We start from the raw sequence: 13,766 nt of genomic DNA, 5'->3' as shown, positions 1-13,766 counted from the left end.
ACACAGACACACACGACACCCACCGATGCACACACACAAACACACACACAGACACGCACACACACAGACACATGCACATGCAAAGGAGCGCACACAGACACACACACACACCCTCACACACAAACACACACACATACACACAAACACACGCACACAAACACACACACACACACAAACACAAACACACAAACACACACAAACATACGCAAAAACACACACAAAGTGCGTTGTTTTATCTATTCTACTGTCATTTTCCAGAAAGCCTTTTTTGCTCTCGTTTGTTAGTCAGTATGTTGTCAGCCAGCATCCAGTGAGGAGGATGAGGCAGCAGCCCCAGCCTAGTAACTGGCACACAGAGAGGGCCTGGGGACTATCCTTTAGTCTAATGAGAGCCCTACATAAAACTAATTAATGAACAGCATCAAGTCTAATGAAAGGCAGCCCTGCTCAAAAGCCCTAATGAGGAATACGTGTGGGTTTCATGTGTGTCCCTGGGTTTGCGTGCATTCGTATATTTGTGTGTGCCTGTATGTGAGATTGTGTGTATTTGTGTGTGTGTGTGTGTGTGTGTGTGTGTGTGTGTGTGTGTGTGTGTGTGTGTGTGTGTGTGTGTGTGTGTGTGTGTGTGTGTGTGTGTGTGTGTGTGTGTGTGTCAGTAAATGTGAGGGGAGACAGCTGAGATGTGTGATTGTGTAAACATAACATGCACGTGGTCAGCTGTATGCGTGTGCACGTTCATGTTTACAGTAAAATTATGAAGGGAGTTTATAAGGCAGGGTTAGGCTAAAAGCCCATGGAGGATTATGGTTAATACTTTCATAATAAACAGTAGGCCTATGTACTTGTGTCAAACAACTAACCCAACCTATAGACATTTAAATAAAATGCGATATAAATCATTTGAGCCAAGACAGCAATCAGGAAATCATTCAATGTAAAAACATTATTCACAATGAGCTGTATTCATTGTTATTTTGAATTCATCATTGTCGCATTCCTTAAGCAAAAATATAGAAAATTAAACACTATATCAACTATAGCTTAATGAAAAAATTAGGGGAAATCAGGAAACTATAAAGTGAGCCGACACAGAGGATGATTTCAAAGAGGGTTGTATTTACGTGGGATGTAGAAGCTGAATGTCTGGGTTCCGGATCTAGAATAAAACATGAAGAAATTAATTAACATGATTTGTGTGACAACGAAAAAACTCCCCCTTCCCTCTTTAATTGTGGACCTAAATGGAATAAGGACGTTTGTTTGGATTTTTTTTTATGAGTCACTAGCAGAAGTGTCCTCCTTTTGCAGGGAGAGGAAGCAGAATATAAACCCTGCTGTGTGTGTGTGTGTGTGTGTGTGTGTGTGTGTGTGTGTGTGTGTGTGTGTGTGTGTGTGTGTGTGTGTGTGTGTGTGTGTGTGTGTGTGTGTGTGTGTGTGTGTGTGTGTGTGTGTGTGTGTGTGTGTGTGTGTGTGTGTGCAGGTCCTACCAGCCATGTGATCTTTAGCCTGACTCTTGCTCCAGAACTCAGCTTCCTTCCTGACACAGACACACAATCACATTTACATCAGTGCAGACACACGACACGCTGGCGTTACACAACACAACACGACACTAACCCATCTGCTGATTGGCACCAGCTGTTCAATTTATTCCTCAATCCATTAGCCGACACGCGTCACCCAAACATATATTTAATCATTAAGTCCAGCCTTGTGTGTTTGTGTTTGTCTGTGTGTATGTATGTATGTGTGTGTGTGTGTGTGTGTGTGTGTGTGTGTGTGTGTGTGTGTGTGTGTGTGTGTGTGTGTGTGTGTGTGTGTGTGTGTGTGTGTGTGTGTGTGTGTGTGTGTGTGTGTGTGTGTGTGTGTGTGTTTGTGCACTGTGCACCATTCTCAGAGGCCTCAGGGACAGAAATTGTTGAATGAAATTATAGAAATGAAAACAATCTGTCAACAAAGCATTAATAATAAAAAAGTAAAAACTTTAGAATAAGGGCACATTCGTTATCATTTATAAGCAATAGTTAATCCAGCAGAAGTATTATTATCTATCATCAGTGTAGGGTTTAGGTTGAGGGTAAAGTTAAGTGGGTAAGGGTTAAGGTTAACCACAACTCTAACCCTAACCCTATCTAATAATGTATAAATTAATACCTTGGCCAACATGAAGTCCATCCATTACCGTAGTTAACATGAACAGCATTAGTAAACATGAATAGCATTAGTAAATGATGACTAGACCATTCTATACTGTTAATTAGTTAATGCTGATTACTGCTTAATGCTTAATTAATGTACCCTTGCGCTGGCTAAAAAACCCATTATTTATATTTTATAAGAAATACAAAATGTGCAATGCAAAAAGAGGAACACATCTTAAATAAGGAGGAAATTATATGACTTCAGTAGAATCATTAACCAGTTCCTTAAACACGTAACCACACTGCATGACAGTTAATGACGAGGACAACTAAAAAATATTTTTTTCTTCACATTAACCTAATTGAACCCTTAGAGATATCAGTTGGTGCGGAACAGTGACTTACCATGTCTATGAACAATAATAAACAACATGTGTGTGTGTATAAACGACATTTGGAAACAATACCTTTTCTTCTTCTCATCAGCGAATCCCCGCACTGCCGAAACCGAAAAGAGGATTGCAGGATAAAAGAGAAGAAAAAGGATATGATTTCAGAGGAATCACAACCATAAATAAATCCAAACACATGTGTCTTTGAGACAGCACCTTGACACATATAGCCTTTCCTCGCACCTTTTCTCTGGACCATATATACAAACAGAGCCACTGCAATGATGAACAGGACCACGGCTGAGAAGGACCCTGCTACCAGGGGCCAGTCCACACTGAAAGCACCTAGACACATGCAGGACCACAACACACAAGATGGACATGGATAACATGGACAACATACAACATACCCACAGGGACACTGTTTACTATCATAGTGACTCAAGATGGAAAAAATAAGAAAACGACTTCATTCATATTTTAGCCATCACAATAATCCTATATTGATGATCTATATTCACAGCTGCTCTTGACGTGTATTAAACTGTGTCCAATGAGGACTTCTCATGGATAAGTCCTCATCCATGAGAAGACATTCAAAGGGTTTTGCTTGCCTAAGTGGACTCGGTTACCTATAGTTACAGATGTACACACGATGAAAAATAGTTATGTTTTTACCTAGTGCAGGAGTAGGCGGAATCCCTGAAAGAAGAAATAGATAGAACAGATATGATCCTTCACCCTTCATTGCTACGCAATTATGCACGCAATTACATAAACATACACACACATGCATACAGAAAAATATATAATAAATAAAATAATGAAATAATACAAAACAACAAAAATGTATTTTTTTTTCTATAATGTAGAAGTGAGAGCAGTTTGCTACTTTGAAGAATTGGATGTTCTGTAATCATTCCTACACTTTTGGGGTTCTGCCTTTAGTGTTGTGTGTACTTATTGCAAGTCGTTTTGGACAAAAGCCTCAGCTAAATGAATGTTATGTAACATAATGTATTGCAATACACAAACGCACACACTACAACAGTACCTAGGCCTGTCTCCAGAGGGACGCTGGGCTCAGACTCGCTCCTGTGGTCTCCCAGCAGGGCGCTGTATCGGCACTCGTACTGCACTGTGGGCTGGTCCCGGACGGGGAGGGAGAAGGCAGCCTGGTGGCTGGTCGCGGAGGCCTGGTGCGTAGCCACGGGGAGCCTGCTGTCAGCCTGGAACAGGTAGAACCGGGCCCCGGGGTAGGCTGCAGACCCTTTGCAAGACAGGAGCCACACTCCCCCCTGGAGTAGGAGAGCCAGGGTGGGCCGGGGCAGCTGGTCTGGTGGGTGGAGACAGATCAGGTCAGCCGACTTGTCAGAAAGGTGCAGTAGACCTGTGAGGATACGCGGGTAGCATGCTGAATCCCTCGAATAGGGTTTAGTTTGGTCCAGGAGTCTTAAAGCCCATTAACCTCATTTGTAAGGCAAATTAATATTGTTGTGTTAAAATCCTCTAGTTGGCCATTGGTTCTTTCAATGTAATGTAATGTTTATTTTGGTGTTTTAGGTTTTCTGTGTAGCTAGTTTGTTAATGAGGGGTATCTGACGACAGCTTTCGTGGATGAAGGGACGACGTGTTCAAGAAGCGTTTCTTCGTACACTTGGTGAAAGTCTTCATTCACCAAAAGCCTTCCCAACCTGTGACGGTGACTTGAATGACGTTGCTGAACGTGGAGTTGTACAGTCGCCTCCTCTTGGAGAGCTGGTACATACAGGCGTAGGACCCCCCATCGCCTCCCTTCACCGGGCCCACGCTGAAGGCTCGTAACTGGGCGGTGGTGTTGGGCGTCTGGCGGGTGGCCTGAGGCTGGAGCACCACGGAGGTGTCCCCGGTCACCAGGGCTTTCTTCACCAGGACAAAGGTCAATGGTGTTTGGCTGCGCTTGGACTGCCCTTGGGGGTGTGGCTGGGGCGTGGGCTGGGTTACTGGGAGGGAACACTGGAAGGACAGCATCTGTCCACGCCTAACGTGGCCACTAGGGGGTGCTACAGACAGGACAGGGGAAGGGGGCGTTGCTGGTGAGGGACTAGCTGCTGCGCCTGTAGACACAATCAAAAACAGAATACTAATTAATAACTGACTATTCTAAATAATTGGTTTTCTGTCTGTCTTTCTGTCTGTCCGTGACGATAAAGTTGAAAAGTCTTTTTCTGTATCTGAAATCGCGCACTTCTATACTTACACATACTTTTTTGTGTGCACTTTGCGCAAAAACGGAGAGTGTGCCAAAAGGCAGTGCACTAGAAGTACCTCGAAGGCGCACTCTAAAAAATCTAAAACTTGAGTGTGGACCGATGGACACTTTCCACCCGCAACAGCCGCCATCGTCTACGCAGCGGAGGGGGCGGGAATTTCAAAGACATTGTAACATTTTAGACCGACGTGCTCAACATATTTGGTTTGTTTACTACAACCAGGGCCGTAGCACCGAATCCTGGGCCCCTATACTATAGGTACTGCTGGACCCCCTGTGCCAGGTTGTTGACGGGGGGGGGGGGGGGGGGGGGGGGGGTGTTCCGGAGCGATTGTTGGGGGGGGGGGGGGGGGGGGGGGGAAGCGATTGTTGACGGGGGGAGATAAAGAAAAGAAAAAACGGTGAGATTAAAAAAAAATATATTTTTTTTTTTTGGTCATGGGCCCCCCCTCTGCCTTGGGCCCCCCCGCAACTGTCCCCTTTGTCCCCGCAGTCCGACGGCCCTGACTACAACTACAATGTTTTAGGCTGTACCCGACCAGTGTTTTTATGTTGTTAATTCTGTAATCAGTTGGTATCAAGAACGATAACGTGAATACTGCTAGATCGCTAAGACAGGCGACTAACGGAAATGATCAAGCAGAAAGAAAAATACCACAGAAGAAGAACCTTCGAACTGCAAAGTCATTTCGGGTAGGTGCGCGAAGGCTGTTTTGACAGTGCACTGTAGTAATGGGAGCACTGCGCCTGTAAGTAAGTGTACTGTAGGGATAATGAAGTGCACACTTACGTAAGTGCGCAATTTCAGACACAGCACATATCTTTCGACCAATCCTCATATTTGTGATCATATGCAATGGTGTCATATTGAGATTACAACTATAATGTGTATCAATGCAGAAGATTACAGTGAAGACTACCACGAATACAACCGGGGATTCATATTCACACCAGAGATAACAAACCACACTTCCTTCCATAACCGTTGGCCGTGTGTGTGTGTGTGTGTGCGTGTGCGTGTGTGTGTGTGTGTGTGTGGGGGGGGGGTGATCTCTATATGAAGAGCAGGATGTTAGGGCCAGACTCAGTGAGTGGTGTATCACCACATGAGCCATACAGAAAGCACCTGTGGCGGGTCTTTTCATAGGCGGTGCGTCCGGGGGTGTGGGTGTGGGTGTGGGGGGAGAGGCGGATGGGAGTGATTGTTATGTTTCACCACATGCTGAGCACATGCTGCGCTTCACGTCTGGCACAGAACCTTACCGGCCTGAATACACGCTGATTTGAAACTGCTCAGGGGTTATGTAGGGTGAATTTCAATACTAACAATAACGAAATGGTCATTTATTAAATCATGAGCTTTGGCTAATTTGGTTATTCCCACTTTGGATAGAAATCAGCGCCTTTTGAAACTAGGTCAAAAAGATTTTTTTTTACTCCAGCAGCTGCTGCATTGCTGATCATACGGTCATTGTTTTCAGCCTCACTTGTACATCAAAAGTTTCTTAAAAAAATAAATGATGTGTCTGGATTTACAAATATACATCCTTTAGTTACTCAAAACTTTAAAGTATTTTATTTTGTTGGTGTAAGAATTACTTTCTAAGGGACACATGGACTAAACACAAACACACATAGACGCACCGGCACACACACACACACACACACACACACACACACACACACACACACACACACACACACACACACACACACACACAACCATACTCAGACACACACACACAGACACACACACACACAACCATACTCAGACACACACAAACACACACACACACACACAGGCGTGTGCACACACAAACTAACATACACACCTACACCCACAACCACACTTACACACACACACACACACACACACACACACACACACACACACACACACACACACACACACACACACACACACACACACACACACACACCTGGAGCTGGTGGGGGTGGCGTCAGGCTGAGGTAGGGGCTGAAGGCGCTGTAGACACCCTGGGAGTTCTTGTACAGACAGCAGTAGAGCTGTTGGTCTGTTGCTACTGTCTCAGCTCTGAGCCTGAACGAAGCCTTCGCACTCCCCTGGGGGGCCGCGAAGGAATCCACCTGGAGGAACGCACCACACAAACAATGTCTCTCTAAAGTTTAAACCGTATACATCGACAGTGCAGGAGCCAAGACACACACATAGAAACCATCAATAACTATACACTGTAACGTGTTACTCTCGCTGAAGAATGAACAACGTTCATATCTGATACCTTTCTTATTGATTGATTGATTGCACTTTAATAATCCCAAAGGGGTAAATTACTTTACCAACAACAACGTACAACAACATACATCAACAGGACAGTAAATACATCAAGACAAGGCACAGTACAACATACACTACAGCAACAAATAATAGGTATGCACCACATAGACACTGAAAGGACACAATAATCACAACAATGCCAACAGAATAAATCACCACATCATATATAGTCAACGGCTCTTATTAAAGAGTCTGATCACTGTGGGAACAAATCAAAGGGTTGTCATCCCTTGACAACACACTCCTTATCTTCCTGATCACCCTTTTTTATAATATTTCCTCCGCAGAATTTGGACATGAGCCAATGATGGAGCCTGCTTTCCTTATTTATGGATTTTATTTGGATCCCCATTAGCTGATGCAACAGACCTCAACTACTCTTCATGGGGTCCACGGACAACATATAACAATACAAGAAATCAACATACAAGACAACAGATTAAAAAAACAGGAAAATAATGGATAACTAAACCATCAGCACACAAAAAAAACAAGAAAAAAATAATAAAAGTAAATAGTAGATAAAAGTAACATTCAGTAATACATAGTAGGATTCAGTGCAAACAGCCATGAGGTGTTGCTTCACTTGTTTTTTGAAGCTAGCTTTGTTCTGCATTTTTGAAATATGATCTGGAAGGAATATCCATTCAACCATAGCTCTACATACTAGTACTGTACGTTGTTTTGAGTTTTGATTGTTGGAATTGTGTAGTTACCACTGGTGGCATGTCTGGTGGGGTACGTGTGCACGTCAGAGCTAGGTGGGAGCTGCCTACACAAACAGTCAGGGTTATTTAATGTATTAACGTTTTTATGAAAGAAAGAAGTGATGATTTCAACCTCACATAAACTTTCAGCCAGGAAAGTTGGTCATGAATGTTATTTATGTTGGCACTCGGTGTGCATTCCTCAACTGTTAGGCCACCGTTCAGCAATGCAGTCGCTTTGCATGAAAGGATGAAAGTATTTGCTAAATGTCTCAAACAGTAACAACATAGACAGAGAGGAGCATTGCACATTCATTGCATTAAATACACAGGGCAGAAATAACAGCCTCATACCCCCACAAATGGCAAACATCTATTGAATTTATAAGGTACCTGGTCCTCGACTCGGAACAGGTTGAACAGAACCCCCTGGTGGCTCTGTGGGGCCTGGCAGACCAGAGTCACCTGGTCACTGGACCTGGACTCCACTCTGAGGGTAGGTGGTGGCAGACCAGCTGAGGTGGCGGCGGTGGATGCTGACTCCCCGACTGACACCCCTAACACACAGAGAACGGACCACAACAATGATAGCGAAAATGTCCCTGGATGGATTGACTTGTGGATGGACCCATTGGAATGGAGTAAATAGCTGCAGAAGACAATTGCCATAACGCAGGTTTCAACTTCGAAACACCTTTTACTCCAGCAGCTGGAGAGTAACAACCAGTGTGGTCAAATATTGAATTGATAAATCCGATCTCTATGTTTTTGATAGGAAGTTAGCCTTGGCATGAAAGACTCTCATTCTGATTCAACCACCAAGTTGACGACCCCACCCCTTCCTGCCTTGTCTGGATGTCTGTTTCTGGTGCAGGCTCACGAGCACCTGATGCTATCCAGAGGGGTACATGAGCAATGTTTCCCTGCCAGCTTGTGCTCTCTCTATGGGCTGGCACCCATGTCGGGCATCATGCTTGTCCCCCTTTAGGGACTTTTTTATCGGTCTTGATTAGGTTTGTTCTTGTTTAACACACACCTGACACTTAATTCTCATCCATTCATACACCTTATTATATATACCACTGAAAGACTTACAAATCTCATGGCTATTATGATTGACAAAAACTAATAAATTACGGTGCTGGAGTGATTCCTCTTTTGGTTCCCAGAGACATGTTCTAACACCTGACCAGCAATAAATGGAAATGAGGAGATTCCATTGTAATATTTCAATGTATGTATTTATTATTTGTATAGTGTTAGTATTAATCAAATAGTTGTGTAGATAATCGCTGACACCCAGCATTACCCATACATATAGGCCTTTGAGTCCCTGTTCCCCCATTCACAAGTCCATAACCTGCGGAGCTACTAGAGTGTGGGTTCGACCCCAAAGACGCACCCCAAAATGTGGAAATGACGTTTTTTGCGGTCCACTTCTCTATTTCCCACCACTATCGACACAAATCATCTCTATTTATGCAATAAAATGTAGGTATATGTTCAGTTTATAGGCCTATACAAAGTATAATGAATACATCTGAATTATCTGCCAGATGTATTACTACTTGAAACATGTAATGTAAAAACATGCAGATATTTGAAAACTAATTGCGGAGGTCAAATCTCAAGAACGAGTTACCATAAGAATGAACAATATGAAAAACGAAAATGAAAATGAAAATAGAAGGATGCCTACCCCATTGTTGTAGGAAAGTGACAAAAATAACGAATATCCTAAGTGAGAAGGTATGTCCACTTTTTAAAACTGGCATATTCAATGCAATACTCATTGCTCGAATAAGAACACAAACAGACACAAAACACTCTTCTACGAAAAAAAAAATTCTCACTTGCTACCTTCCCTTTTCTCTCATTCTCCCTCCCCGTCTTTCTCTCTCTCTCTCTCTCTCTCTCTCTCTCGCACGCACGCACGCACGCACGCTCGCACGCACGCACGCACGCACGCACGCACGCACACGCACACACACACACACACACACACACACACACACACACACACACACAGTCCCCTCTCTGTTTTCTTTATACGTATGACATCCTCTTGAAGATGGAATGAAATCGGAAGTTCAGCATATAAACAAACTTCCTCTTTAGAGGTCTGCTGGTTGCATCTGTTGTATTGGGCGAATACATACGCCAAGTCCTACATGGCGTAACCCCTTAACACTCAAACCCACAAATTACTATTGCAACACAGATGTTTCGGATTATGTGTATCCTCATAATTTCCTGTTGTAACGAACGTCTCCAAACAGGCCTACCATCATTTTAAGATATATACACCATTATACATTAATGGCAGAATAATGGAATAATGTAGTTTCCCCCCCTTTTATTTAATATTAATTAAACATTTAGTAAAATAAGTTGGTTCACTTTATAGACGTCTTCAGGAAATGGAATTTGAGAGATATTTTTTGGACCAAGAATGTAGGTATTTAGGACAGCTGTTTATGAACTTTGTCAACAACACATTCTCTCAGTAAAGCTCCCGGAGAATCAGCCCATGCTGGATAAGACTGAATCATCCCCATGGGAAATTAACCTTGTGGGAGTTGGATTCACCAGGGTATGTGAACAAAACTAACAAACTAAATAAGAGAGAACCGTTAACCTTTCTGTTGTTTTTGATATCAGCTGAATAAAGGTAAATTTTTCTCCAAATGACCTTAGAGAGATAACATCATTATGGGGGATTGGGGAACATATCAATGCGTTGCTTTTCGTATACTGACATGTCATGAACATAATGACTGCACTATTTACACTTCCGTTACGGACAAAACTAAGGTTTGAATTGATGAAGTCATTGGTTTACAGCAAAAAATTAATTTCACAAATACTCTTGTTATGTTCCAGTTCAAATGTTAAAGGTCCCATGGCATGTTACTTTATGGATGCTTTAATATCGGTATTGGGCCCTAACACAGTATTTGAAGACGTTCCCGAAATTCAGTTGTGGTGCAGAATTACAGCCACTACGAGCAAGTCGCATATTCAGCTTTCCCCAAACGCGCCGTTATGGTGTCTGTAACTTTAATGCAAATGAGGAGGAGAGAGGCGGGTCAAGGAGGAGGTTGGGGGTGTGGACCTGAGCAGCTTGCTGCCACGGTACCATGCGCTCTGTTTACAGTGGATGTATCGCAATAGCGAGGCGCACGTAGCCTTTGGCCGTGCTCTGTAAATATTCTAGAACACTCTGGGTGCTCCGGTGGGACTCCTGGAGCTCTATATCTAAATAATATCATAGTATACGTAGATATCTATATCATATAATATATATTATCACGGCCAAAAGCTGTGTGCGCCTCCAGACGATATTATAAATCTCAAAAGACTGCGTTGGGTTCTCCGACGTCTTTGGTTCTTCCACCTCCATCAATCTGAATTAGACTGTACCACGACATGGAGGAGATTGTTGCCCGTGATTGGTGCCTCCTGCAGCAGGCAGCGGGCAGCGCCAAGGCGGTGGTCCCTTGGCAGCGGGCAGTGGGCAGCATGAAGCGGGGCTCATGCGGGAGACAATCGCGGGCAACATCCCTTTCTCCTCCATGTCATGGTTCATGTACTTCAGGGAGTCAAAGTTTCTTTCCCCCAATTCCTTCTCAACCATGGCTGAGATAACCCCCACTACGGGTCTCGTTGTGGAAATACCAGAGACGAGAGTCAGACATGTTATGCTCCATAAAACCAACAACAAGGAGGTGTACAACACTTTGCTTAACACTTTGTGTAATCACACACACACACACACACACACACACACACACACACACACACACACACACACACACACACACACACACACACACACACACACACACACGCGGGGGGCACGGTCGTAGCTCATTCTCTCATTGGCGGGGCAAATTCTCTCGGCGGGCAAGGCAGAGAAAGGGGAGGTAACCTTGCCCCTTATGACGACATATGGGGCCACATTCCAAATCGTTGCACCTGAGCTTCCATTTTTTCAAAGTAGAGCAGGACCTAGTGCTCGTTTTACAGCGAACACAAGTTTTAGCCACTGGGGGACGATAGGCAGGCTAGGGGAACTCATGTTAATGTAAGAAAACCTCATAAAGTGAGATTTTCATGCCATGGGACCATTACAGTTGTTCTCAGTTGCTTTGGTACATTTCTCAGATCAGAATTGAAATTTGCAAAGCAGTAAGTGCATTTCTCAAAACAATGTGTTCAAATAGCAAAACACCATGGATGACCTGCAAAAGCCAGTCTCTTGCTCAAAATCCTTAGTTCATCTCTCAAAAGTAAATATCTGTTTCAATGAACATGTCAGTGCCATCAGAATGACAAGTCCTTGTGTCATTGTCTACGTATAAGACAGTCAAATTGCTTAGTCATGTTGTCAATATAACAGTGTACTCAGGAGGGATGTTCTGATGTAAACTATGGCTAAAGTTTTGAAGACATTATTGTAAATTGTAAGTTACACCTTAGTGTATGTGGGAGATTGATTGCAAGAGACTGGACAAGATTCACATTTACGCTTTGACTGTTTGTATTGTAATTTGTTGACAGACCATGTCATTGCTAGAAATGTGAACATAGGAAAATCTCCTTAGGGTAATGTACATGCATTGCTGTCGGAATTACAGTGCAGTCATCCTACACCTCCTGACGTTCCTGTCTGTTGGGACACAAATTCTCAGACAATTTACTGTAACATTGTGTTGTGCTCCAGCTACATATATACTTGCCAGTTCATGGTTCAGGAGATGCACCTTTGAGCTATTGGTTGATCGCTGGTTGATTTAACACTTCACACATTTCCCTTCTTTAGAGAAAGTCAAGATTCACCTGGTAGCAATTGACCAATTCAGGACAGATTTAGAAAAAATAACAAAACAACAACCATTTTGCATGTAAAGACTTATGCAATGAACTGATACCTAAATGTTGTGGGGGTGAGACTATTCCATAGAGACCATTACAATACATTTTGATCAACATGACATAAGCAATTGATAATGTAGGAAAGAGCAGAGAATTGTACATAATCATGTGCATGGATGTACCAAAGCATTTGCAATGTGTTCAAATAAATAAGAAACTGTTTTTTTCATGTGCACAAGTGACACACTGATGTGAAGATTGAACAGGTAGTTTTGAGAATTTCGAATTCTGATCTGAGAAATGAACCAAAGCGACTGAGAAAAACTGTAATACGCCCGTGTTCTTCTAAAGTGAAGCAATAGCGGCACCTAGTGGAAGTAAACCACACTGCGTAGGTGACAGGTGTATGCCGTAACCGATTAGGTTCCGCAACCTGGTGCGAGCATCACAAACTTTCTCCCGCACGCGCCACGTCGTCACACGCGGATCACTTGCTGTCAGAAATCATGTCGCAGTCGTTTCGGTTTCCCATGATCCTAAGGTAGCCCAAGCCAAGGGGATTCATCCAAACGCAGTCAAAAGATGGACGACAACATTGTGCCTGAGGCAGAGCACCTGGCGATAGTTTTAAGAAAACTCCAAGAAGTGTTTGACGTGTGTGATGAGGACTGTGACGGGTGGATCCGGGTAGAGCACTTCGTTGACCTGGGCTCTCAGTTTGGACGAGGAGAGGAGGTGAGCCCCGTTGTTGATATTAAGCAAGGAGAGGAGGTGAGGTCAATGAATGCTATACTTCATTAGAACCAGTAGAGGAGGTGAGTTAATGGCTGGTTCACTTCATCTAAAAAAGTTGAGGAGGTTTGATCCATGGCTTGCACTAAACGAGGAGAGGTCCATGGCTGGTACTAAATGAGGAGAGGAGGTGACGACCATGTACTAAACCAGGAGAGGAGAGGAGGTGAGGTCCATGTCGGTATAATTCCTATAAATAAGTCTAGGTGATGGTCTGAGGATGCTCAAGTCAAAAGTCCCTTTGTAGCTACTTATACACATTTGACATTATTTACAGCAAAGCAA

General features: G+C 43.4%; 1 protein-coding gene across 2 annotated transcripts in view; it reads right to left on the bottom strand.

Annotated features, from left to right (window-relative positions):
- LOC115540643 (uncharacterized) overlaps positions 1–9,710 on the bottom strand; it is a 10,039-nt gene extending 329 nt beyond the window's left edge. The window contains exons 1-10 of one of the 2 annotated variants that reach the window (XM_030352111.1): positions 9,511–9,710; positions 8,205–8,368; positions 6,725–6,893; positions 4,228–4,629; positions 3,588–3,869; positions 3,212–3,235; positions 2,750–2,878; positions 2,609–2,639; positions 1,488–1,537; positions 1,122–1,156 (exon numbers count right to left, since the gene is read on the bottom strand). In XM_030352111.1, coding sequence (XP_030207971.1) covers positions 1,122–1,156; positions 1,488–1,537; positions 2,609–2,639; positions 2,750–2,878; positions 3,212–3,235; positions 3,588–3,869; positions 4,228–4,629; positions 6,725–6,893; positions 8,205–8,368; positions 9,511–9,604 — 1,380 coding nt within the window. In that variant the 5' untranslated portion in view covers positions 9,605–9,710. The remainder of the gene's footprint in view (positions 1–1,121; positions 1,157–1,487; positions 1,538–2,608; positions 2,640–2,749; positions 2,879–3,211; positions 3,236–3,587; positions 3,870–4,227; positions 4,630–6,724; positions 6,894–8,204; positions 8,369–9,510) is intronic. The other variant, XM_030352112.1, reaches the window with a different exon arrangement.
- Positions 9,711–13,766: the final 4,056 nt, after the last annotated feature.

The sequence above is a fragment of the Gadus morhua genome, chromosome 3, assembly GCF_902167405.1.
Source record: "Gadus morhua chromosome 3, gadMor3.0, whole genome shotgun sequence".
Lineage (NCBI taxonomy): Eukaryota > Metazoa > Chordata > Actinopteri > Gadiformes > Gadidae > Gadus > Gadus morhua.
The sequence above is the reverse complement of the archived record's forward strand: the minus strand, read 5'-3'. Positions and strand labels throughout refer to the sequence as shown.